This window comes from Prionailurus viverrinus, chromosome A3 (assembly GCF_022837055.1).
Source record: "Prionailurus viverrinus isolate Anna chromosome A3, UM_Priviv_1.0, whole genome shotgun sequence".
Taxonomy (NCBI): domain Eukaryota; kingdom Metazoa; phylum Chordata; class Mammalia; order Carnivora; family Felidae; genus Prionailurus; species Prionailurus viverrinus.
In genome coordinates, this window is record NC_062563.1 from 110,891,988 (window position 1) to 110,919,637 (window position 27,650).

General features: G+C 37.3%; 1 protein-coding gene and 1 pseudogene across 1 annotated transcript in view; both read left to right on the plus strand.

Annotated features, from left to right (window-relative positions):
- HEATR5B (HEAT repeat containing 5B) overlaps nucleotides 1-27,650 on the plus strand; it is a 101,129-nt gene that overhangs the window by 1,863 nt on the left and 71,616 nt on the right. Inside the window, exons 3-16 of the mRNA XM_047852537.1 lie at nucleotides 2,728-2,939; nucleotides 5,317-5,425; nucleotides 6,986-7,135; nucleotides 12,502-12,673; nucleotides 14,314-14,471; nucleotides 15,400-15,649; nucleotides 19,187-19,342; nucleotides 19,837-20,087; nucleotides 21,671-21,782; nucleotides 22,943-23,095; nucleotides 24,271-24,370; nucleotides 24,683-24,792; nucleotides 26,721-26,884; nucleotides 27,440-27,615. Coding sequence (XP_047708493.1) covers nucleotides 2,728-2,939; nucleotides 5,317-5,425; nucleotides 6,986-7,135; nucleotides 12,502-12,673; nucleotides 14,314-14,471; nucleotides 15,400-15,649; nucleotides 19,187-19,342; nucleotides 19,837-20,087; nucleotides 21,671-21,782; nucleotides 22,943-23,095; nucleotides 24,271-24,370; nucleotides 24,683-24,792; nucleotides 26,721-26,884; nucleotides 27,440-27,615 — 2,273 coding nt within the window. The remainder of the gene's footprint in view (nucleotides 1-2,727; nucleotides 2,940-5,316; nucleotides 5,426-6,985; nucleotides 7,136-12,501; nucleotides 12,674-14,313; nucleotides 14,472-15,399; nucleotides 15,650-19,186; nucleotides 19,343-19,836; nucleotides 20,088-21,670; nucleotides 21,783-22,942; nucleotides 23,096-24,270; nucleotides 24,371-24,682; nucleotides 24,793-26,720; nucleotides 26,885-27,439; nucleotides 27,616-27,650) is intronic.
- LOC125162022 (ribosomal biogenesis factor-like) lies at nucleotides 17,491-17,792 on the plus strand (annotated as a pseudogene).

Sequence of the window (27,650 nt, forward strand, 5' to 3'; positions counted from 1 at the left end):
GTTTTGTTTTCTGTCTTTAAAATTAGATACTTTCCTCAAATATCTGATAATGTTTGGCTGTCTGCTCAAATTTAAGAGTGAGTAGTACGTTCCTTGGGCAGGGTGAAGTTTGCTAACTGTGCTTCACTGTAGGCCAGTCCTGTGGTTTGAGGAACCCCTGGCATTGGCATCATAGATTTCCCTTGGCTAGTCATTCCCAGGAAGAGACTTTTCTACTCTAGTGTCCTAGGGCATATCACTAGCTGCCTAGATTCTAGGAATTCGGGGAGAAGGCTCCAGGCTTCAACATCCAGTATGAAAACTTTCGTTTAATCCCCTGTTTTCAGTACAGTTTTTCCAGCCCCCACCTGTGCTGGAGCTTCCTAAGTCCTGAATGGAGGAGAGAGGTATGAGAGTCTTACAACTTCTAGACTCTCAACCATTTCCTCCAGTTCCAGGCATAATTCACTCCCTCCTCCATAAGCACCTGGAGCTTCAAACAACAACAAAACAGACATGAGCTTCATGGGATTCTGTGTTGTAAGTTACGTCTCTTCTCAGCTTTCCCCATGGGGGGTACCTGGCTTCTGTATATTCGGTTGATTTTTTTCCTGTTTTCTTTGCTCTTGTGGATTTGTGCATTTGTGTGTGTGTGTGTGTGTGTGTGTGTGTGTGTGTGTGTGTGGTTGCCCTTTAATATAGTTTTACTAGTATTTCTGGAAAGACAAAGTTAATGCATGGATTCACTTATGGCCCTTAGCTAGAAGTCTCTATTTTCTCTTAAACCCCTTCCAACTGAGTATTTGCTGCATCCATTTCACTGAAATGGCTCTTGTCCAGTCATCAGTGATCTCACATTGTTCCAGCCAATGGTCAGTATTCCGTCTTAGTTGACCATCAGCAGCTTTTGACATAGTTGATCCTCTCCCTTGAAACACTTAATAGGTATTTTATTTTGTTGTGAAGAGTATATACAAATATTTATTCCCGCAATGATATCATCTAATTTCATGATTTTTGCTACCATCTATACAGTAATGACTTGCAGATCTCCAGCTACCTCTTTCTCTTTTAAATAGCATCCCAAAATTAACATATACAAAGTTAAATTCTTTTTTTTTTTTTTTTTTTTTAAATTTTTTTTTTTCAACGTTTATTTATTTTTGGGACAGAGAGAGACAGAGCATGAACGGGGAGGGGCAGAGAGAGAGGGGGACACAGAATCGGAAACAGGCTCCAGGCTCCGAGCCATCAGCCCAGAGCCTGACGCGGGGCTCGAACTCACGGAGTGTGAGATCGTGACCTGGCTGAAGTCGGACGCTTAACCGACTGCGCCACCCAGGCGCCCCTACAAAGTTAAATTCTTGATTTCTCCGTTCCAAACCTGTCCTTTCCTCAGTGGTCACCATCTCAGGAAACAACCATTTCTTCCTTCCAGTTGCTCAGGTCATAAACCTTAGAGTCATTCTTCTCTCTTTTGGAAATTTCACATCATATTTATCAGCAAATCCTAAGGGTTCTATCCACTAAATGTGTCCAGAATTGAATTATTTGTTATCATTTCCATTGTTCCCACCCTCCTCTCTCATCTGGATCATTGCAACACCTTCTTAAATGCTCACTATGCTTCCGACCATGGACCTTGTGGAGTATTTTTCACTCAGTAGTCAGAATGTGCCTGTTAAAACATTTTGATCATGTACCTCTTATGCTTCAGATTCTCAGGATGAAATAGAAAATTCTTACAATGGTGTATAAGGGGCTATACAATCTGGTCCTTTCTATTCTTCTGACTTCATCTTTCATTACTTCCTCTCTCTGACTCTCTGCCAGCCAGACTGGCCTTCTTGCTGTCCTGGCCAAGCAAGTTCCCACCTCAAGGCCTTTGCCCTTGTTTCTCCTGCTTGGAATATTTTTCTCTCAATATCTGCATAGCTCACACCTTTGCTTCTTTTTAGAGAGGCCTTTTCTTACTAATCTGAACAAAACAGTAAGAACTCACACTATTCATTTGTTTATTTGGTAAACTTTGCCTCTCCCCACTAGAATATAAACTCACAAGGGCAGAGACTTTGTTGTGTTCACTGTTTCATCCCAGTGCCTGGAATAGTGCTTGGCATATAATAAGTGCACAATAAGCATTTCTTGAATGAATGAATGAACTCTCAGTATTGACTGTGAGTCTATTTGAATATCTTTTTTTACTACCTGGGGCTCCTAGAGTTTCTTTTGGTTTCCTTCACGGACCTGTGTCTTATGAACTGCTGACTTGGCTTTTACAGGGCAGCCTAGCTAGGTTCTAAGATGTCAGTTGTCCATGTACCCAATATTTTACATCCTTTGTTGGTTTCTTAGTAAGTTGGTGTGGAAACTTTTTCATCTAGAGCAGTCACTTGTATTAGCAGCTAAATTTTTGGTATTGGAGGGGAACGAAGGATAACATTTAGGAAAGAATGGCTCATTTATTCTTTTTAAGACTTTATTTTTAAGTAATGTCTATACCCAGTGTGGGGCTTGAACTTACAACCCCAAGATCAAGGGTTGCATGCCCGACAGACTAAGCCAGCCAGGTGCCCCAAGAATGGTTCATTTCTTACCAAACTTTTCCTTATCTTGAACATTTTCATTTATGGTTTTATGCCTAATGTAATATAGATTTTAACTTTTGAGTATTTTTTATTTTGATTGAAAGGTAATGAAAGCACACATAAGAAAAAAGCTGATAATGTTCTTTATTTTTTATAACAGACTGACGTAAAGGAAAAACAGAAAAAACTTGTTGAACAATTAACTGGATTAATAAGTAGTTCACCTGGACCACCTACACGAAAATTGTTAGCTAAAAATCTGGCAGCCCTTTATAGCATTGGGGATACTTTTACTGTTTTTCAAACACTTGATAAATGTAATGATATTATCAGAAATAAAGATGACACTGCAGCCTACTTACCAACAAAACTGTAAGTACTTAATTTGACGTTTTGGTTTTTTTAGAGTAACTTATCTTAATAAGGGACTACTGATCATAAAGACCCCAAGGTCAATGGAACCTGAGGCATGCTGCTTGACAATGAACGCTCTAAGTAGGTCTGGGGAAGGGTTTCTTTTTCAATATGTGTTTCATCGCCCCTGGGACTTTTCAGTAAACTACAGAGAATTGGTGTGGTGTCCGCAATTTGCACAGAGATCTCTTGGTAAATTTGGATGGAGAGAATATTCTTGACTGAGATAGAAAGAAAAGTCAAGAATTTCTAAGTGATGGGATTAAGGCAGGAATGGGCAAACTAGCCCACAGGCCAAATCCAGCCTGCTGTCTATTTTGTAAATAAAGTTTTATTGGAATACAGACATATTCATTCGGGTGGTAGCTGCTCTCATGTTATAATGGCAGAATTGAATAGCTGAGACAGAGACCATTTTGCCTGCAAATTTGCTGACCTCTAAATTAAGGGCTTACCCAACTTGTGGCTCGAACTTGTGGTTTGGGTCAAAGACAGACATTTTCAGAGCAAGCCTTAAGAATAATGGCAATGGGGTACGTCCTATGAAAGGGTCAAATAAGAAAATCAGCAGTTAGAGTACAGTGAGGAGTGTTGTCCGGGGTGGGGTGGGGAGGGGGAAATGACACCTAAATAAGCTTAGCTGTGGTGTGAGCGGAGAGCAGTGTCAAGAAGGCTTCTCAACAAAGCATTGGCCAAAGAAGATCAACAACAGGGAAGGACACATGGAAATAGTCAAGTAAGTGGTTAGATGGGAAGAAGGGAAGGTGGATGTGATAGGGCAGGGATTGACAGAGTTCATGAAAAAGAGCCAGGTAATAACTATTTTTGGCTTATAGGACCGTATATACATTTCTGTTGCAACTACTCGCCTCTGCCCAAGACTGTATGTAAATAAATGAACATAGCTGTGTTCCAGTGAAACTTTATTGACAAAACCAGGTGGCAGGCTGGATAATGGGTCAGATTCAGCCTGCAGGCAGTCGTTTGCCAACCTGTTTTCTAGGCAAAGGAAACTTCTCATTGGAAACAGAAGTAGGTTCTTTATACTTTACAGAGCTTTTCAGAAAGATGCAAAGTAGAGGAGGGAACAAGTCATGAGGGGAAGATGAGAAGTTCAGTTCTGGGTGTGCTGACTTGCAGGACAGGAGGCAATATCCAAGGGACAGTGTGTATAGTTGGTAGTTGGAAGTCGTGGTCTGGATATCAGAGCTCTGAGTTGAGAACGTAGCTTTTGGCAAGTAGAACTCTTTGGTATGGATAGTTACCTAGAAAGAGTTACTGTTTGAGAACAGAGACTGGCCAGAGATACATCTCTAGAACACCATGTAAGGGGCCTGGGCCAGTTTAATAGCTTACAGAGGAAACAGGGACATTATTCTGAACCTGGACACTGATTTTTAAGTCTGTTTTCAACTGCATAGGTATGTTGTGACTAGATTCTGTGTTGTTTGGGATAGATGTAGATCTCAAAAGTTTTGGAAGAGATTAGAGAGCACCAGTGCTTTCCAGTTTAATTTGGAATTTGAAACTAAACTTTGGTGGTTTAGTTCTCCACCACTTAGCAAATCCACACATGATTTTCTAGTTCTGCTTAAGTAGAATTTATTACATATTGCATATTACTCATATGTATTTCCAGTGGATTCATGGATTCTGTTTAGGAATTCCCTGAATATTCTGGCATGTGACCTCAGTCATTTTTAGTTTTGTTATCAGCCTGGAGAGTATTGAAAAAAGCACAGGATTTAGAGTCAAACAGATGAAGGTTGATTCCATGATTCTGTTATTTATTACATATATGATAGTGAGGTGAGCATATTTAATGTTTCTGCCTCAGTAACTTGCTCAGGACACATAGCTATTAGGTGGCGGGTCCTAGGATTTAGACATAGATCTGCCAGACTTCAAAGCTTATGCTCGTCACATAAATGGTCAAGTCACAACACAGTAAATAACATAATTTTGTGAAAATGAATGGTTGACATGGAGTGTTATATATAATGAGAGAAGAGAAGGAATCGTTGTGGATTGACATAATTTGGGAAGTTTTCATGAAAGGAAAACTTCATTTTTTTTCCAAAGGATGGGTATGATTTCTTACACAAATATATTTCTTCTCTTGTATTCCTAACAATACAGTTTGATTAACGGTAGTATTTGTTGTGATCATAATGAATAGGTAGGTAAACAAGGTGTTATTTAAAGCTGAAAATTAAGGATTTGTAGCCAAAAGTGTCCTGCACAAATACAAATTGATTTCTGAAAATGAGAAAGGTATCATGAAAATTGTTTTATTAACCTGAACAGTGACCAGTAAAAGCATCACTTCTTACAGGGCTGCAGTGGCTTGTGTTGGAGCATTTTATGAAAAAATGGGGAGAATGTTAGGAAGTGCATTTCCAGAAACAGTGAATAATCTTTTGAAATCTCTGAAAAGTGCAGAGGTAAGTTTTACAACAAATATTATTTAAATGTTTTGCTTTTGGCAGGAGTTAGATGTCAGTTAAAAATATATGTTTGCCTTTTTTTCCTGTCACTGTGGTACTCCTAGTGCTTAGCAAGAAGGTAATTTAAGATTATTACTTGCAAAAAAATACATCGCTTGCTCCTTCTTTAATGTATATTACCTTATATTTCAGTGTGAAGGAAAAGAATGCTTTTCCTTGACACCTGGGCAAAAATAGGTTTACTTATTATTTTTTATTTAGCCCTATGGATATTTTTGCATTGCCATTTTATTTGTCATAATTAATGTATTAGGCTCCAAGAGTTGCCCAGGGTAATGAATGACCATGGGGACTTAAAACAACAGAAATTTGTTGTCTCACAGTTCTGGAAGCTAAGATCCCAAATCAACATGTTTGGCAAGGCCATGCTTCTTCTGAAGACTTGTGAAGAATCCTTGCTTGCTTTCTTCTAGTGGTTGCTGGCAGTCCCTTGTTGTTCCTTGGTATTCCTTGATTTATAGACACATTTCTAATTTCTACTTCTGTTGTCACATAGTGTTCTCCCTCCATACCTGTGTTCTGCATCCAAATTCTTCTTTTCTTATGAGGATGCCAACTATTGGAGTAGGGCCACTTCAATAGAGTATGACCTTGTTTTTATTTAATTTCATCTGCAAAGTCCTTATTTCCACATCAAGTCGTCTGCACAGGTAATGGGGCTTAACACTTGAACTAATCTTTTCGGAGGACACTATTCAATCCACAGCAGCTGCTATTTAGTAAAAATAGTTCTATTTTGTGATGTCAGTTTCGTGTTACTTCTGAAAGTTCCTTATCAACTTGGTGTTGACTAAAACTGGACCAAGCCCTGGACTCTCACAGTCTAATTCCTTCATCTCGGAAAGGTAAAGATTGCTTGGACAACCCTTCTTCTGGGAATCATTTGTCCATTCATTTATTAAACAATGTTTGAGGACATACTGTCAGGTAGTAAGCACATAAAGATGAACAAGATGTGGTCCCTGACCTCATCAAGTCTAGTGGAAGAGATCTGTGTTTGAATAAGTGTAAGAGTATGAAAACAGGAACTACAAAAAGATGAAGGTTTAGCATATCTCTGTGACACATTTTTTAAATGTGTTGGATGGTTCTTCTCTTAGAATGCCTATATTACTTAACTACTGTTTTGCTTAACCACTCACATTCTGAGGTTTTGAATCCTTGAGATACACTTATAGTGAAGTTTTTAAATTTGTTTTCATGTTCTCATTAAGCTGCACTTCAGCATATTGTGGAAACATTAGAATATGTTTTCTAGTTGTAACCTAATTTCTCAGAAAGGTATTACTTAATTGAAGTTAATAACTACTCTTACCTTTCAGGTACTTTCTAGGATACTTTATTTTATTTTGCTTTTCATTACTTACTGTTTACAATTTAAAGGTAAGACTATGAGACCAGGAAGCCCAGAAAACTGTTGTGTTTTGGTATGTTCTTGTTTAAACATGGAATTTGTTTTACAACAAAGTTTTCAGTTTGATTTATGTTCACTTCTAGTCTCAAGGGCGAAGTGAAATCCTAATGAGTCTACAGAAAGTTCTGAATGGACTGGGAGGTGCGGCAGCTTCCTCTCATCGTGATATTTACAAGAATGCCAGATCCCTCTTGACTGACCGGTCAATGGCTGTTCGGTGTGCAGTTGCCAAGGTTAGTGCTTGGCCACTTTATAATGCTGTTCCTTCTCCTGCTTGCTCTTTTTCTTTTTTTTTTAAGTTTTAAAATATGATAGTGTGCTTATTGTCCCCATGGGTTAGTTTCATTTTATAAAATTGTGTATGAATGGAATCATGTGGTATGTGCTCTCTCTCTTTCTCTCTCTTTTTTTGGGGGGGATCTGGCTTCTTTCACTCAATGTAATTATTTTAAGATTCATCTATATTGTTACACATGTATCAATAATTCATTTTCTTTTCATTGCTGAGTAGTATTTCATTGTGTGGATGTACTACAGTTGGTTTATTCCTTTACCGGTTAGGGACATTTGAGTTGCTTCCAGTGTAGACTATTACAAAAAAAGCTATGAACATCTGTGTACAAATTTTTGTGTGGACATATGCATTCATTTTACCTGGGTAAATACCCAGGAGTAGAATAACTGGATCCTATGATGGATTTGTGTTTCACTTTTTAAAAAATTGCCAAACGATTTTCCAAAGTAATCATACCATTTTACATTTCCACCAGCAATGTATGAGATTTCTAATTCCTCCACATCCTCACCAACATTTGGTTAGTTATGCTTATTCGTTTTAGCCATTCTTGTATATATGTACCCACATCTCATTGTGGCTTTAATTTCTATTTCCCTGATGACTAATGATGAGCATATTTATTTATTTATTTATTTATTTTTACATGAAATTTATTGTCAAATTGGTTTCCATACAACACCCAGTGCTCATCCCAACAAGTGCCCTCCTCAATGCTCATCACCCACTTTCCCCTCTCTCCCACCCCCACTCAACCCTCAGTTTATTCTGTTTTCAAGAGTCTCTTATGGTTTGGCTCCCTCCTCTCTAACTTTTTTTTTTCCTTCCCCTCTGCCATGGTCTTCTGTTAAGTTTCTCAGGATCCACATAAGAGTGAAAACATATGGTATCTGTCTTTCTCTGTATGACTTATTTCACTTAGCATCACACTCTCCAGCTCCATCCACGTTGCTACAAAAGGCCATATTTCATTCTTTCTCATTGCCAAGTAGTATTCCATTGTGTATATAAACCACAATTTCTTTATCCATTCATCAGTTGATGGACATTTAGGCTCTTTCCATAATTTGGCTATTGTTGAGAGTGCTGCTATAAACATTGGGGTACAAGTGCCCCTATGCATCAGCACTCCTGCATCCCTTGGGTAAATTTCCTTTCCCCCTGAGATCAGGAACACGACAGGGATGGCCACTCTCACTGCTGTTGTTTAACATAGTGTTGGAAGTTCTAGCATCAGCAATCAGACAACAAGAGAAAAACAAAGGCATCAAAATTGGCAAAGATGAAGTCAAGTTTTCACTTTTTGCAGATGACATGATACCATACATGGAAAACCTGATAGACTTCACCAAAAGTCTGCTAGAACTGATACATGAATTCAGCAAAGTTGCAGGATACAAAATCAATGTACAGAAATCAGTTGCATTCTTTTTTTTTTTTTTTTTAAATTTTTTTTTCAACATTTATTTATTTTTGGGACAGAGAGAGACAGAGCATGAACGGGGGAGGGGCAGAGAGAGAGGGAGACACAGAATCGGAAACAGGCTCCAGGCTCTGAGCCATCAGCCCAGAGCCTGACGCGGGGCTCGAACTCGCGGACCGCGAGATCGTCACCTGGCTGAAGTCGGACGCTTAACCGACTGCGCCATGCAGGCGCCCCCAGTTGCATTCTTATACACTAATAATGAAGCAACAGAAAGACAAATAAAAAACTGATCCCATTCACAATTGCACCACGAATCATAAAATACCTAGGAATAAACCTAACCAAAGATGTAAAAGATCTGTATGCTGAAAACTATAGAAAGCTTTTGAAGGAAATTGAAGAAGATACAAAGAAATGGAAAAGCAATCTGTGCTCATGGATTGGAAGAAATATTGTTAAAATGTCAATACTACCCAAAGCAATCTACACATTCAGTGCAATCCCAATCAAAATTGCACCAGCATTCTTCTCAAAGCTAGAACAAGCAATCCTAAAATTTGTATGGAACCACAAAAGACCCGAATAGCCAAAGTAATATTGAAGAAGAAGACCAAAGTGGGAGGCATCACAATCCCAGACTTTAGCCTGTACTACAAAGCTGTAGTCATCAAGACAGCATGGTATTGGCACAAAAACAGACACATATTTTGATGTGCTTATTGCTATCCATACCTTCTTTGGCGAAGAACCTCTTCAAAGCCTTTGCCCATTGTTTTATGGAGTTTTCTTATTATTGAGTTTTGATAGTACTTTATAGTTTTTTTATGTATTCCTTTATCAGATACATGATTTGTAAATATTTTTTTCTCAGCTGTGGACTGTCTTTTCATTCTCTAAATAGTGCTTTTCTAAGAAGAGAAGTTTTGAATTTCATCCAAGTCCAATTTACCAATTTTTCTTATATAGACCATACTGCTGGTTTTGTATCTTAAGAAAACTTCCTAACTTAAAGTTTCTCTTATGTTTCCCTCTAGAAGTTTAATAGTTTTATACTTATATATACACTCCATTTTGAGTTAATTTTTTAATATAGTGGAAGGTATGAATCGAAGTTATTTCTTTTATGATCCATTTTGAATTATTTTTTAAATATGACACAAGGTGTGAATCAAAGTTCTTTTTTTCATTTTTTTCTTTTTTGCACACATATATTCACTTGTTCCACCACCATGTTGAAAACACTATCCTTTCTTCACCTAACTTGCATTTGAACCTTTGTTGAAAGTTGATTGTCCATATATGTATGGGTCTATTTTTGGACTCTTATGTTCTATTGATCTATTTTGATGTCAATAACACTATCGTAATTACTGTACCTTCATAAGTCTTGAAACTAGGTAGTATTAACCTTCCAGCTGTGTTCTTTTTCAAAATAGTATTCTAGGCTCTTTGCATTTCCATATGAATTTTAGAATTAGTTTATCCGTTTGTAGAAAAATAACATGCTAGGATTCTGATTCATGCTGGTATTTTGCAATGAATCTATAGATCAATTTAGGAAGGGTTGATATCTTTTTTTCCTTTTTTTTTTTGTTTTCACATTTTTATTTAAATTCTGGTTAGTTAGCATATAGTGTAATATTGGTTTCAGGAGTAGAATTTAGTGATTCATCACTTATATATAACACCCAGTGCTCATCACAAGTACCCTCCTTAATACCCATTACCCATTTAGTCCATCCCCCCCCCACCTCCCTCCATCAACCCTGTTTGTTCTCTATCACTGAGTCTCTTATGGTTTGCTTCCCTCTCTCTCCCCCCCTTCCCCTTTGTTCATATGTTTTGTTTCTTAAATTCCACATATGAGTAAAATAATATGGTATTTGTCTTTCTTTGACTTATTTCACTTAGCATAATACGCTGTAGCTCTATCCATGTGATTGCAAATGACAAGATTTCATTCTTTTTGGCTGAGTAATATTCCATATATATGTATATACATATACATTACGTACATATATATACATATATATATATAACCACATCTTCCTTATCCATGGAAGAGTTGACATCTTAACAATATTAAATCTTCTAACCCTTGAATATGATATATCTCTCCATTTATTTAGGTCTTCTTTGTTTTCTCTTAACAACACTTTGTGGAGTCTAGGTGTAGGTCGTGTACATCTTTTGTCCGATTTATTCTTAAGTTATTTTATATTTTTGATGCTATTTTAAATGGTATTGATTTTTAAAATTTTAATTTCTAATTGTTCATTGCTAACACAGAAATACAATTGGTTTTTGTATATTGACCTTGTATCTGTCAGTGTTGCTAAGTGACTTATAAGTTCTGTCAGCTCTCTTAATGGATTCTGTCAGATATTCTACATAGACAATCATGTTGTCTAAGAATAAAGACAGTTTTACTAGTTTTCCAACATGGGTGTCTCTTGCTCTGGCTAAATCCTTCAGTACAATGTTGAATTAAAAACATGAGAGCAAAGGGGCACCTGGATGGCTCAGCTGGTTAAGTGTCTGACTTCGGCTCAGGTCGTGATCTCATGGTTTGAGTTTGAGCCCCACGTTGGTCTCCATGCTGAAGCTCAGAGCCTGGAGCCTGCTTCGGATTCTGTTTCTCCCTCAATCTCTGCCCCTCCCCTGCTCACACACACTCTCTCTCTCTCTCTCTCTCTCTCTCTCTTTGTCTCAAAAATAAATAAAACATTAAAAACAAAAACAAAAACATGAGAGCAAAGATCCATGTCTTATTCCAGATCCTTAAGGAGAAAATATTAAGTACTTTGCCATTTAGTGTTAAGTGTTGGTTTTTCTTGATGACTTTTACCAAATTGAGGAAGTGCCCTCATATTCCTAGCTTGCTAAGAGATTTTAGCAGGAATGGATGTTGGATTTTGTCAAATGCCTTTTGTTTTATACTTGATTTCTTGTGTTGTTTTTGTTGTTACTGTTTTTGAGTTAAACTTCTTACTTTAAGATAATTGTAGATTTACATGCAATTATAAGAAGTAATATAGAGAAGTCTTTATGAACTTTTACCCAGTTCCCTCCAATGGTAATATCTTGCAAAAATATAGTACAGTATTACAACTAGTTTAATACAGTGTTGACATTGACACAATCCATTGATCTTGTTTAGTCTTCCCAGTTTTACTTGTATACAAATTCAATTTTAAAAATAGATATTGGGCTATTTAGGTTATATATTTCTTCTTCAGTGAGTTATCTATCTCATTTAAGTTGTCAAATTTATTGGCATCAAGTTGTTTATAATATTCTATTTGTTCTTTTAATATATATTGAATCTGTAATGATGTGACCTTTTTCATTCCTGATTCTGGTGATTTGTGTCTTCTCCCTTTTTCCTTCATTTGTCTGGATAGAGATTTGTCAAATTTATTGGTCATCACAAAGAAGCAGCTTTTGTTTTATTTCTGTTTTTCTTTTCAGTTTTCTACTTTGGCTCTTTTATCTTATTATTCTCTTTTTTTCCCTGCTTACTTTGTGCTAAATTTGCTCTGCATCATCTAGTTTCTTAAGGGGAAGCTGAGGCTATTGATTTAAGACTTTTCTTCTAATATAAGAATTACTGTTAAATATGTTCTCCAAAGTACTGAAAACTCAAGGCAGTAAGCTGGGACAATGATAGGGTTAACTTTATTTTCCATCTCCTAAGGCTCACTGTGCTTCATTGCCTGATGTCCAGTGTCTTGAAAACTATTGTTTCATATATTTTAATTTAATTTTTTTAGTTATTTCAGGAGAAAGAGTAAATCTGATTCTTATTATATCTATGGAAGTGGAAGTTCTAGGATGTACTTTATTTTTTTTCTCTTTTCTTTTTTTTTTAATTCCAGTGTCTACTAGAACTACAGAATGAAGCTGTGTTCATGTGGACTGCTGAACTGGAAAATATTGCCACTCTCTGCTTCAAGGCTTTGGAAAACTCAAATTATGGGGTTCGAGTGGCAGTGTCTAAACTCTTAGGAACAGTCATGGCTACAGCATTGATGCCAAAACAGGCAACAGGTATTGTTTGCTAGCCCCTAATGTACATTATAACAGATACTTGAAGGTATATGGAATTCATCTAAGAGAGTTCTTTCTTAGAGGCAAGCCACTTTAAAGTTTTAAATTGTTGAGTATCTTTGTCTACTACCCAAATGGAATTTTTCTTGATATAGGCATTTTTTATGGTTTTAACATACAAGATAATATATATCAAGTATACTGGATATATAAGCAAGTAAGATTTATGAAATGGTATTGTGTAATCGTCAAGGGACCAGAGTCTGGCACTTTATATGCTTTCTTACTTTCAATCTCTGTGAGTAGACCCTTCTTATAGTACAGTATTTGGGGTTTGTTTTTTGTTTTTTTTTTTTTGTTTTGATGACGATTTTAAGCAAAATCAGAGGCATCATTGATTTGTCATGTGATTTGTGCTGTGCCTCACAGTTCCGCAGAGATGCCTCAGTGAGGGAGGGTTGTGAGTAGATGCTCTGAGCCACCGTTTGCTACTGTCCCCACCCCTACTTCACCTCTATATAGTAAAAGGAGAATCAGATGTCATAGATTCAAGTCCAGGCTCTTATGTTAATTAGCTGTGAAGCCCTCTGAGCTGTAGTCTCTTTATCTTCAATTATTTCACTCTGTGCAATTAGATGATGATGACAGGTAACATTTACCAAGCTCTCTGTGCCAGGCACTGAATTAAGCGTACAACAAAATTGTTTTATTTAATCCTCACAAAAGCTCTGTGAATTATAAGTACTATTATTTATTTATTTACTTTTAAATGTTTATTTTTGAGAGAGAGGGTGTGCGCACATGCGGGCACATGGGAGGGGTAGGGGAGGGGGACAGAGGATATGAAACGGTCTCTGTGCTGACAGCAGAGAGCCCGATGCGGAGCTCCAACTCATGAACCTTGAACTCGTGAATCGTGAGATCATGACCTGAGCCGAAACGAAAGTCGGATGCAACCAACTAAGCCACCCATGCGGCCCTATAAGTACTGTTATTTTATAAACAAGGAAGTCGAGCGATTGTATTAATTTATATTCTGTTAAGTGTTAAGTGTCAGAACTGAAATTCAAACCCAGGCAGCCAAATTCAAAGTTAACATACTTAATCATGAGCTTTATACCTCTCCTACAGACTGTTTGTGAGGATTATGTTTGCAGCTGTTTGTGAAAGGACTTTGTAAAATATGAAGCTCTGTATAAGGGAGGGCAAGTCAGCGGCAGTCCAGTGACATTTTAATTTATTGCTAACCATTGTGTAAGAAGCATGTACTTGACAAAGTTTCTTTGAGTCCACCTCAGCTGGGAATGAGGGCTGTGATCAATGAGGGCTGTGGGTGTGCTTTATCCTTGTGTTACATATATCAAGGTTAACATTATCATTAAGCTATTTTGACATAGATTTATTGAATTGCCTTTAACATCTAGCTCATTCCATTTCCTAGCATTTAGCTTCAAAGTTGAATTTATTTTTACAAGTACATTGTAAATGTAAAGACTGTAAGAGAATGAAAGGACCCTATCTCCTTTGTAGTAAAGAATCCTTGAAAATAATTCCTTGAATTTTAAGCTAGATTTGTAAGAAAGTGTTACTCAACTAATAGCAAGATATATTGCTTATGAATTTATTTTTCTTCCTGAAAGTAATGCGCCAGAATGTGAAGCGAGCGACATTTGATGAAGTCTTAGAACTCATGGCCACAGGATTTCTACGTGGAGGGTCAGGTTTTCTAAAGAGTGGTGGAGAAATGTTAAAAGTCGGAGGGTCTGTTAATCGTGAAGTGAGAGTTGGAGTCACACAGGTTTGTAATGTATACATATAAAAGAATTCTGTTTGCATCGCTTATGAAATCTCATGGAACATTCTTACTAAGTAACAGTACACCCAAGTTTTTAACCTTGTCTGGTTTCTTTCAAAACATTTATTTTACCAAATGAATGAATTACATTCAGATTCCAAATTACACACTTATATGGAAAGATAGATTCTTAATGATGTGTAAATAAGCCTTTGTCTACTATATTTATATAAGTATCTAATAACATTTTCCCAAATTTTACTTGGCAGAAAATCAGATGTAAAATAATTCAGTTTTATTTGAAATTATATTCAAATAGCTTTAGGCATTTAGATGTTAATGTTCTCCAGCTACCCTGTAGCCAACCATATTGGTTAATACTTTGATTGGATTATCATTAATGATTAATCACCAGTGTAATTATGAAATGAATCCTGACTTGGAATTATAATTTCAAAATAATAATTAACCAAATAAGGTATTATGGGTAATGATCCAAGAATAATTAATACATTATAAGATAAAATGTTTCTTTGTGATCTTAGTCAAAATCACTCCAGCTTGTTCCTATACTTGTTCCTAAAACAAGTGTAAAATAATAGTAAGCCATTTTTATCTTACTATCATAAGCAACTATTTTCCAGGTCCATGTTTGTTTAGGATGTGCGAGTTTTCTTAGTCCTATAACCTTTTACCTTCCTCATCATTAGGGTGAATTCAGCTTTCCCTCCCCATTCTCTTTTTGTGTTTTTTCATGAAGCTATTATCTTAAGGACAGTTTTTAATCCACCAGGTCTCAAGTTTTCAATTTTCTCAACTTTCATCTCAAATATGTTATTTTGCGTGCTGTCATCATGTATTTCTGTGTTTGCTTTATCTGTAATTTCAGTTCATTTATATAATTTATCTGAAGTTGTATCTTTACTTATAGGCGTATGTCGTTTTTGTGACTACGTTGGGTGGTCAGTGGTTGGAGCGTAGCTTTGCTACATTCTTGTCTCACGTACTTGATCTGGTCTCCCATCCTCGGGCAACACAAACTCACGTAGAGGCTGTGTACTCAAGACGATGTGTCTCCTTTATCCTAAGAGCTACCGTGGGCAGTTTGCTAGGTGAAAAAGCCCAGATTGCAGCTGCCAAAGAAATATGCCAAGCTATTGGGAAACAGATGAAAGCAGTAGGTAAGAATCAATATCTTGATGTGTCTGGTTGATTAGTCATTTAGTTTTGTATTATTATTCTTGATAAATATAATAGATCTGATTCATTCGTGTCACTTTCTAGACTGTGTTTAATAGTTTTATTGAGGACTCTTATTTTGTTACTCAAACAACATCATTACGGTGAAATAGAATTTTTACAGATTTCGGTAGTGTGTTTGAAAGGTTAGGTTTTCTGTTTTATTTCCAGTACCTATACTGGTGTTAGAGCTCTCCTGGTAAGCTCTATTGTGCTTTGCTGTCTTTAAGGAACAGTCTATTATAATTTTTCTGCTTGGACCCTTTTTTTTTTTTTTTTTAAATTTTTTTTTAACACTTATTTATTTTTGAGACAGAGAGAGAGAGACAGAGCATGAACACGGGAGGGGCAGAGAGAGAGGGAGACACAGAATCTGAAACAGGCTCCAGGCTCTGAGCGGTCAGCACAGAGCCCGACACGGGGCTCGAACTCACGGACCATGAGATCATGACCTGAGCCGAAGTCGGCCGCTTAACCGACTGAGCCACCCAGGTGCCCCGGACCCTTTTTTTTTTATAAACACAAGTTTGTTTGTTTGTTTTCCCTCCATTACTAGGCTTACTGTGAAGATGTGGTTATTAGCCCACCAGAGGATACACTGTGAAACCTCAGTAATTCATAATTAAAAGAAATCCTTTTCAAAGAAATGTCCATTTATAAAATTTTCAGTTAACAAATATTGAGTATCTGAGATTTGCTAAGCAGTAATTCAGGGTTTGAATAATGAGTGACATAAAAGTTTCTTGCAATCCAGTTGGCTTGTAATCCAGTTAGGGAACTATATAAGGTAAAATATAAATTCTGGACAGTTCAGTTTTATTAATTCTAATCATGCAAATTATATTGCCTACTAGTGCTCTTTAGAAATAAAAATTTAATGAATAGAGAATACTCGGTAACTTATATTTAGAGAATATATAGTAAACATTTTCTAAAATCCATAAAAGTAAATTCACAAATAGTTATAGTTTTGATTGTTTTTTTCTTTAAGTTTTTAAAAATATTTATTTTTTTAGGAAAAGAAAGAGAGAGACAGAGCATGAGTGAGGGAGGGGTAGAGAGAGAGAGGGAGACAGAGAATCTGAAGCAGGCTCCAGGCTCTGAGCTGTCACCACAGAGCCCAATATGGGGCTCGAACTCACGGTCCCTGAGATCATGACACGAGCCGAAGTCGGACGCTTAACCAACTGAGCCACCCAGGCACCCCTAGCTTTCATTGTTTATAATAGCTTACTTAGCAAACCATTTTTAAATGTATAGGGTTAACTAAAAGTTATGAATTGTGAATTGAAGGGTGTTTAAATGAATGAGGCATCATTCTTTAGTTATCTTAAAATAGTAGTCTGTCCTAGTTTCACAACTTGACAAATACTTGTACATTGATGTGTGGAAGAAATGTTTGAGTGCCAGAAACACTGCCAGGTTGTGGGAATAAAATAGCGAACCAGATATAGATAATACCTGGTCAAGGGGCTTATGGTTTAGTAATCAAAAGGTGGAGTTCATGCATTTCCAAGTCTAGAAATAGGTAAAGATAAAGAGGACCGTAATGAAAATGACAGTCTGTAGTGTATTAATCTATTCTCTTCCATAATTATGTATTATATATTTTTATAGTCTGTCAATACACAATGAATGCAATAAAGGTAAGGAAGTTTTACAGTCACGTAAGGGTCTTAATCTTAAGGCAACAGACTAGCCATTTGATTTTTAAAAAAATCTTACAAGGCGTGCAGATGGCATCACTTGGAGCTTCAGTTGCTGCACAGGGTTATCGAAGACAATGGCCAAGAGCAAACTAAGAGGGCAAAGGTCCAGGAATGGATTTCATATAGCCAGCCAACAAATTTTAAGACTAAAAACAAAGCAAAACCAGTTACCACTAATCTTAAGAAGATAAACATTGTGAATGATGGAAAAGTTAACAGAGTGAATAAAGCTTTTGTAGATATACAAAAGGAACTTGCATGTTTCTCCAAAGGACTTTCCCTTGAACCTCTGCAGAAATAGTCGATTCCTCAGCAGTGTCATGAAAACGAGCCAGTTAATGTTGATGAAGCAACAAGATTAATGGCTCAGTTGTAAGACACTGGTGATACATCAAATACCCCAGAAAGACCAATAAATTAAATGTTTTGTATACAGTTTTAGTTTAAAAATAAGTAAATAATAAATAAATAAATACATAAATACATAAATAAATAAATAAAAATTTAAACAATCTTAAAAGCAGAACTGAATGTAATGCTATATGTCTGGGATTTATGGGCCAGAATATATTCTCAATTAATTTGGCAAGGAATCTTCAGTTGTCTTTATGTTAAATACATTTTAATTCTTTTTTTATTTTTATTAAAAAAAAATTTTTTTTTAACGTTTTATTTATTTTTGAGACAGGGAGAGACAGAGCATGAACAGGGGAGGGTCAGAGAGAGGGAGACACAGAATCTGAAACAGGCTCCAGGCTCCGAGCTGTCAGCACAGAGCCCGATGCAGGGCTCGAACTCACGGACCGCGAGATCATGACCTGAGCTGAAGTCGGCCGCTTAACCGACCAAGCCACCCAGGTGCCCCTAAATACATTTTAATTCTAATGAAGGGTCAGGGAAGGGGGCAGCAAAGCTAAAGGAGCTTTGAGGAACATCTCAGTAAGAAATTCTAAAGCCAGGTTCCTTATAGATCTACTTCCTTTCTAGTCAGAAATTTGACACTGTTGCAGCACTTGAGATAGCAATAATAATAAAGTGACAGTAATGACTGCTGACATTTGCTGAACATGTATTGCGGACAGCATTGTGCTGTCTTCTTTAATCACCACAGTACCCGTTGAGATAGGCCCTTAACCCTCTCAGCAGATGAGGAATTTAAGACTCGGGTCAGCGGAGTATCTTGCCCAGAGTCACATAGCTGACGCGACTGGTGGAGATGGGACAGGAACCCAGGTTTCCTTTCTCCAGAGCCAGTGCTTTGTACAATGTGATTTGCTACTGCTTACTAGAGCTAGGTGTATTCCTGAAAGCAGACAAGATATCCCAGTATGTATTGAAGTACTGTCATGATGTCATTAATCAGTGTTTTTAAGTCACTTCATCATTTAATTACACAAGTGTTCTGCTAAGAAATAATTACAGAGTTTTTAGCACGTAGACATCAACTGGTATAAATGTTGATACAAAAATACCAATTGTAGGGGGCGCCTGGGTGGCTCAATTGGTTAAGCATCCGACTCTTGGTTTTGCCTCAGGTCACGATCTCGGAACTTCATGGGTTCAAGCCCCACCTGGGCTCTGTGCTGGCAGTGCAGAACCCACTTGGGATTCTCACTCTCTCCCTCTCTCTCTGCCCCTTCCCCACTCGCCCTATCTCTGTCTCTCTCAAAATAAATAAATAAACTTAAAATAAATATCAGTTGTATAAATCAAAAACATTATGTCACAATTTAACTCACCCACATCAAACACATGATTGTATGTTTCCAGAAGCAGTTGTGAACGATACTAGCGGTGAAAACAAATCTGGAGCGGCAGACATCGCAGCAAGCCAGCATGTGATGGTCTGTGCCCTCCAGGAGCTCGGGAGCCTGGTGCAGAGCCTGAATGCTACTGCCTCTCCTCTTATTCAGGAAGCATCTATAGGTATGAGAATTCATTTACTTGCTGGGATTCTTTTCACTATTTAAAAAAGAAAGTCAGAAGTGTGACTGATACTTAACTTCTGATTAGTTGCTTGTCATCATAATTAGCAGTTTTTAGATCATTTAGATCAGTTGGGTTTTATTTAAGTTAAGATTCACTGTAATTGTAAATGTTGAATAAATAGTGAAAGAAAGTTTGGGGAGACAAAGACGTCATGGTAGTTTGTAATAATTGGCTAACGTTTGTTAAATATTCATTTAATTTTTACATCATTTGTATTTTATTAGATGTAATTATACTCTTTTGTAGAAAATGTTTCTTTGAAGTTCTCTGCCGTTTCTGAGATGATGTTATGTGTTTTGTGGCAAAGTTCTGAATGTATGTGACTAAAACCATAATGATTATGATTTTAATCATTGTGTTACACGTAGTCTTCTAGTTCATGGAATCATTGGACTTCGTTAAAGAGTAATTTTTTGAGTATTTCTTTTTAGGACTTTTGGAGACTGTAACTTCCGTGCTTCTTCATCCGAGTATGGCTGCTCGGCTTGCTGCCGCATGGTGTTTGCGCTGTGTGGCGGTGGCATTACCTTTCCAGTTGACACCCTTTCTAGACAGGTGTGCAGAACGGCTCAACAACTTGAAAACATCACCGGAAGCTGTTAGTGGATACAGCTTTGCAATGGCTGCTCTGTTAGGTGGAGTTCATCAGTGTCCATTGGGCATTCCTCATGCCAAGGGAAAGGTATGACGGAATTATGAGTGCTGTCACGTGGGCTTTAGTCTTTATTGGAACACCTCCTGTGTTTGATGCTGAGCTGGGTGATCAAACAATTTTAATATAATAGTATAAAATATAGTGTTATGCTAATATGGAGTTGACAGACCCTAATTCAAATTTGATATTTAATTCTTTAATTCTGTTGTCTGGGGGTAGTATCATTTTATTTTAGAGGAAAAAAAAAAAAACCCAAACCCTTAACAGTTATTATGTAGAAATCAGAGCTATTCTTTCAGCTTTTAGAGATAAAAATTCACATTGCTCTATTCAAAGATATCAGGAGAATATGCTATTGCATTTAGCATTTTGGTAATAATAATCAGTGGTTATTATGAGTCAGTTTTTTTCTTTTTCTTTCTACTATACCTACTAACACTATTATGTTTTTTTTTCTCAAGAATATTAAACATTTATGTAAATACTGTCCGCAACTTTACATATGTAGATTGGGGCTAGGTTTTTAACTTCTTACTCTTTCTGGGACATTAGGCCCAGATCTGTTCACTCTTACGAGCTCCATAGCTACCACTCGAATATTGGCTTCCATCTCCCTTTGTCCTTCAACTGCCTCCTCTCTGATTATCCTGCCTGCAGTCTTTCTCTCGTCTCCCCACACCACTTGCATTTTTCACATTAGCTCCGAGACCCTTAGGGACTACCCAGTGCTCAGAGAGTAAATAGAATCCCCTCGGTCTGGTAAACCGGCACCTCCACAATTTGCTGTCATTCTACCCATTCATTCTGCGTTCCCACTGCTCTGCTTAGACTAGTCGTCTTGCTCTCTTTCCATGCCTTTTGCAGCCTTCATGCCTGTGTTCACACAATAGCATCTCATCCCCCTTCTTGATCACATGAACCAAACGTATCTGTTTGTTTAGAGGCCCAATTCAAGTTCCATCTCTTTTATGAAATTTCTTCAGAGCTACTCTGTCTGCGATAATCTTTGCCCTTGTGGACCACTACTACATCTGCTGACTCTTTTGTCATTCATGTGCTGCTTGTTACTTCCCATTTCCCTGTGACTTCTCGAAGACTATAAGTGCTGTAAGATTATTTTAATGGCAGAAACATATTAAGAGTTCAACAAATCTTTTAATATAGGATAATGGTGCTACCAATAATAGCATTTATTAAGTGGTTTCATGGACCCAGCAACTGTTCTGAGTGCTTTGCTGTATTAACTTATTTAATCCTTGCTGGAGTGAGGTTGGCATTCCTATTATTCCTATTTCCCCGGTGAGGGAACTGAGGCAGGGAGGTGAAGGTGTCCCAGATCAGAAAGCCGGGAAATGACAAAGCTGGGCTGTGACCCCAGGCAGTCTGGCTCTAGAGCTCTCTCTCAACCACTGTGCTGTTCAGGGTCTCCTCACAGACGACAGTGTGATCGAGATGAAGTAGGTCTTGATGTTGGATCTTTTAAAACATGTTAACAGGAACAACAAAAAAGAACAACTTCCTTTTTTAATAAGGCGCACTAGCTATGTATTTTCTTACTTGGTTTCTTTAACTTGTTTCAGTTAAAATCCAATTCTGAACTTCTCTTGCAGATGGTAGTTAGTATCGCTGAAGATCTCTTACGAACCGCTGCTCAAAATAGCAGGCTGTCTTTACAGCGCACGCAAGCTGGATGGCTTTTACTTGGAGCACTTATGACTTTAGGTATAGTTATATCTGAGTAGGATGTCGTCTTACTCTGTAAGTGTCAGTAGATTATAAATAAAATGTAATTTAAAAGTATTAAACTTCACATTCTAGACTTTGAATGACATGGTAAAATGGTGAAGGTGTTTTTCCTCTCATTTGGGAGTAGATTTCTATTTCTGGTAACTTCTGCTTAAGTACATTTAAGGAGAAAATGGTTAACAAAGTTTCACCTTAAAAAATAACGAAGTGTCACCAGAATAGCCCTGGTCTAACTAACTGGCTTAGTGTTAACCAAATGAGATAAGAGTATGGGGCCCATTCCATCCCCAAAGTGACGTGAGTGACATGATTTTAGTGGGGTGATAAAGTCACATTCCAGTGGTCTTGCTGGTGCGGCTTTTCTGGAGTTACCCTTCTCCCCTTCACTTTCCCAAGTGCTATGACAAACCTGACATGCAGGCAAAGTCTAGCACTGTACATAGAACAGAACTGTTGTCATGGTGATGGCGTATGTCTTCTTTTTAGTTCACATGTCCAACTTCCAACTTTAGTAGTAGATATGTGTTTTACTTACTGAATAAGAAGCACTTTGAGTTGGGGAGGAAGTGGAGGAAGGTGATCAAAAAGTAGAGACTCGCAGTTCTGAGATGAGTAAATACCGGAGATGCGATGTCCGGCATGCAGATATACTGCTCTGTGGCAGACAGGAAAGCTGTCAAGAGAGTAGTAAATCCTGAGGCTTCCCATCACAGGGAGAACATTTTTTTAATTTCTTTTTCTTTTCTTTTCTTTTCTTTTCTTTTCTTTTCTTTTCTTTTCTTTTCTTCTCTCTTTCTCTTTCTCTTTCTCTTTCTCTTTCTCTTTCTCTCTCTCTCTCTTTCTCTCTTTCTCTCTTTCATTTTATTGTATCTATATGAGATGATGAATGTTGGCCAGACCTGTTGTGGTGCTCATTTCACACTATTTGTAACCCAAACCTTCACCTGATACAGTGATGTATGCCACTTATTTCTCAATCACACTGGAAAATAAAAGAAACATTTTTGAAACTCTTACTGTCACAGATGAAGGTAGAGTGAAATGATATTATTAAAGCTTGTGTGGGGCTCTTTGACTTTTGTTTGTAATGTTTGTTTTATGTGTGTATGGTTTCGTGTTCTCCTTTTCTCCATTAGGACCATCCGTAGTTCGATACCATCTGCCCAAGATGTTGTTATTGTGGCGAAATGTTTTCCCTCGTTCTCTAAAGGAATTGGAGGCTGAGAAGGCCCGAGGCGATTCTTTTACCTGGCAGGTAACATTGGAAGGTCGTGCCGGAGCTTTATGTGGTAAGAACTGAAAGGGGTGTGCTCCCAGAATATAATTTTATTACGAAAATATTTGTGAGGTTAAGGAGAATCACTACTTTAGATTTTTATGTTAATGTGTAATGATGAACTCATAGACTTGTAGATTTAGAAAGAAACTTTGTAAACTAATTTATTTATTTTGGGGAGTGGGGAGAGAGAAAGAGAGCCCGCGTGCACGCGTGCATGAGTAGGGGAGGGACAGACAGAGAGGGAGAGAGAGAATCCTAAGAAGGCTCTGCCTGTCAGCACTGAGCTCAAACTCACAAACCATGAGATTATGACCTGAGCCAAAACCAAGAGTCTGACACTTAACTGACCGAGCCACCCAGGCATCCCATAAATAACCTAATTTTGAGATGGAAATGAAGCAGTGACTTCAAAGAGGAGGTTAGCATTAGTGGTCATCAGACAAGACTTAGAACCCAGGCCTCTTGAGTCCAGTTATTGCAGTCTTCTACCTGTCAAAGAGGCACTGTCACCACATAGAAAACCCAATAGGTATTTAAAGGAAGAAGACACTCAGGATCTCCCAGGTCACTGAGTTGACAGTGAGTCTTTTCATGATGGACAAACAGCTATTCCCTCCAGCATTATCAAATCTGCAAATGTTCAGATGCATTTTTTTAGACATCCACATTACAAAAATTACGAATAAAATTATTTTTGTTTAGAAGTCAGCAACTTACAGGAAAGGCTCCAGTTTTGTTTCAACTGGGAACTAGAATTACACTGGGTGACTCTGTTCTTTTTTGGTTGGAAAGTGCTTCTTTTTCCAAACCGTGGGAAACAGATATATGCTTAAATCATAAAGGTGGCAGGGCAAGGTGTCAGTTTTGTTCCCAAACATCTGAGAGCTCTTTTTGTCTTAGTTCTATTGCTAAAGAGGCAGCAAAGATATTCCTTCTCACTGAGCCACTTTGTCCACCCTTGGTTCTGTCTTGCTTTCTTTGAGGTTATCTGAATTCAGTGATGTTAACAGACCTTTGAATTCCCACTCATAGAAATCTCCCTAACAGATATCTTCCTTCCCTCCACCTTTCTTCTAGCCTTTTCTAATGATGTTTCTCTGTAGTTGCAGTTAGTTCTTCGTTTGATTTGACCTGATTTCAGAACCTTATATTTCATAATAATTAAGAATTAAAAATTTTACCTAGCAATGAGGAGTTTTGTCGCACATTGCCCTGAGCTCCTGACTGAAGATGTGATTAGAAAATTGATGACCCCAATTGAATGTGCCATGACCATGATGTCACAGTAAGTAAGCGATTATAACAAGTTAATGTTCAGTTTTACATATTTATAAATAATCATGTTTTGCACTCCCCTCTAATGTCATACAGGAAACATGTAAAACTTTACTTTTTTTAAATGAACTTAAAAACTATAGTCATGGAATGAATTGAAATAAAATTGTATTTTATACTGTTCCAATAAAGGTCACAGTATAAACTAAGATGAAAATGTTATACTTGCCAATGTATTTTGACAGTACATCGATACATTGCTGAAAATGTCTATAACACTTATTCTAGTAAGCTGACACCAACTGTACTTTTGATATTTTAGCATTCCGTCTGTAATTAAAGCCCATGGAGCTCATCTGAAAGCTAGTGCAGCAATGGTCCGTTTAAGACTTTATGATATCTTGGCTTTGTTACCTCCAAAGACTTATGAAGGTAAATGAAATTTGCATTATCTAATAAAAATTCTTCAGTGTATCTTTCTAGTTCTTCACAACATTACAGAGTTCTGACCAAGGCTGTCCCCTGACCGTACAAAGGAAGACAACCATTTTACTTTTCTTCATGTAGAGTAGCTAACTCTCATTGAGCACTTACTGTGTTCCAGGTTTGTTCTAATCCCTTTACGTGTATTATCTCCTTGGACTCTAACCACAACTTTATGAGGTAATTCACCTATATTTTATAGATGAAGAACCTCCGGTACAGAGAGGTAATGTAACTTACCTAAGTCTGAGATCTAGTAAGTAGCAGAGCTTGGATTCAGACCCAACTGGTTCAACTTGAGAGTCTCTGCTTTGAGTGGCTAAAATGAACAAATCAGGAGACTACAGATGCTGGAGAGGATGTGGAGAAACGGGAACCCTCTTGCACTGTTGGTGGGAATGCAAACTGGTGTAGCCACTCTGGAAAACAGTGTGGAGGTTCCTCAAAAAATTAAAAATAGACCTACCCTATGACCCAGCAATAGCACTGTTAGGAATTTACCCAAGGGATACAGGAGTGCTGATGCATAGGGGCACTTGTACCCCAATGTTTATAGCAGCACTCTCAACAATAGCCAAATTATGGAAAGAGCCTAAATGTCCATCAACTGATGAATGGATAAAGAAATTGTGGTTTATATATACAACGGAATACTACTTGGCAATGAGAAAGAATGAAATATGGCCTTTTGTAGCAACATGAATGGAAGTGGAGAGTGTTATGCTAAGTGAAATAAGTCATACAGAGAAAGAACAGATACCATATGTTTTCACTCTTATGTGGATCCTGAGAAACTTAACAGAAGACCACAGGGGAGGGGAAGGGGAAAAAAAAAGTTAGAGAGGAGGGAGCCAAACCATAAGAGACTCTTGAAAACTGAGAATAAACTGAGGGTTGAGTGGGGGTGGGAGAGAGGGGAAAGTGGGTGATGGGCATTGAGGAGGGCACCTGTTGGGATGAGCACTGGGTGCTGTATGGAAACCAATTTGACAATAAATTTCATATTAAAAAAAACAGAGGCGCCTGGGTGGCTCAGTCGGTTAAGCGTCCGACTTCGGCTCAGGTCATGATCTCACGGTTCATGCATTCGAGCCCCGCGTCGGGCTCTGTGCTGACAGCTCGGAGCCCGGACCCCGCTTCGGATTCTGTGTCTCCCTCTCTCTCTGCGCCTCCCCCGCTCACGCTCTATCTCTCTCTCTCAAGAATAAATAAACACTAAAAAACAACAACAACAACAAAGTCTCTGCTTTTAATTACTATCTGAAACTGCTTCGTATATATTATAATATAGCCAATAATTTAGGAATCTTGAAAGAGAATAATGTACTCTATAGATATTAAATATTATGTAAAATGTTAATATTAAAATAAGCCATTGATTTGTCTTCACTTCAGCCATGTCCAAGAATTCTGATGTGCTCGGCTTCATTGTCTGCACATCACTGGGTAATTAATAATAAATAATAATCGTGTCATATTTAGTATATTTAAATAAATATTTAAAGCATGAAAATATTTAATATATTTATTAAATTTAATGTTTTAAATTTAAATAGTAAATGTAATAGTTATTGTAAATATTTTCTCTAAGTTTTTTGTTCCTTTAAATAACTTGGGCTAAAACGGATAATACAATAATAAAAAAGAAAGTACCATTATTGTATTTTAAAACAGCATTAAAGTATTTGATACAGATTTTTTGAAAAAGAGAACAGGGGGGACTTAATTATTTCACTTGATCTTAGCCAAGAGGCTGAGAAGCGATGGGACTTAATTATTTTATCCCTGTTGAACATGGTGTTTCTTTTTGTGGGCAATGATTGCATTTCTCATAAAAACTATTCTTTCATGTCTGATCTGAAGTTCTGTTTTTTTAGGATCTTTCAACGCACTTCTTAGAGAACTGGTAGCAGAATTCACTTTGACTGACAATTCAGCCAACACAACCACTTCCCTCCTCAGATCCCTCTGCCATTATGATGACAGTGTTCTTCTTGGTTCCTGGCTTCAAGAAACTGATCATAAATCAATTGAAGACCAGGTAGCAAACTACCCAGGGAATTGAAATACTACGTCATCAAAAGCAATGGGGCTGTTACAGATTGTTATTTAAAAAGGAAATATTTCAGACTAAAGTTTAATTTTATTTTAGCTTTCTTAGACATTTAAAGATCGCTTCCTGGTGGTAGAAAAAAATAGTGAAAAATGGTGAATTTCTTACGTTCTTTTAAAAAAAGACTTACTAATGCCTCTTTTAGTGAGTTTTCGTGAGTTGAAGTTATTCCTGATATTGTTTTGCTTACACATTGTAAGGTGGTCAATATACAAATGTTAAAATGAATAAGTATTTTCTTAAAATTATACAAGGTGTTACTGATGGCTTTTTTTAGTGGCCAAATAATATTTTTATCTGTTTAAAATTTTTCAGATTCTATCATTTTGTTTTTTTCTTTTTTTTCAAATTCAATCATTCTTGGTTTTTTTGTGCTGTTGTTACCTTTTTTCCTTCCTCTCATTCTGTTTTTCATGCCTAACTAATATTTAGTGAGTTTCTTAAAGTAGATTTTGAATGATTTTTATGTCCTTCTTTTTGTAGCTCCAGCCAAACAGTGCATCAGGAAGTGGGGCTCTGGAGCACGACCCATCCTCCATTTACTTACGAATCCCTCCTGGAGAAGCTGTGCCTGGTCCTCTCCCTCTTGGGGTTTCAGTCATTGATGCTTCCGTGGCTCTTTTTGGTGTAGTGTTTCCTCATGTTTCTTATAAACACCGGTTAGTATAAAATCAATCAAATAATTTTAGTTTAA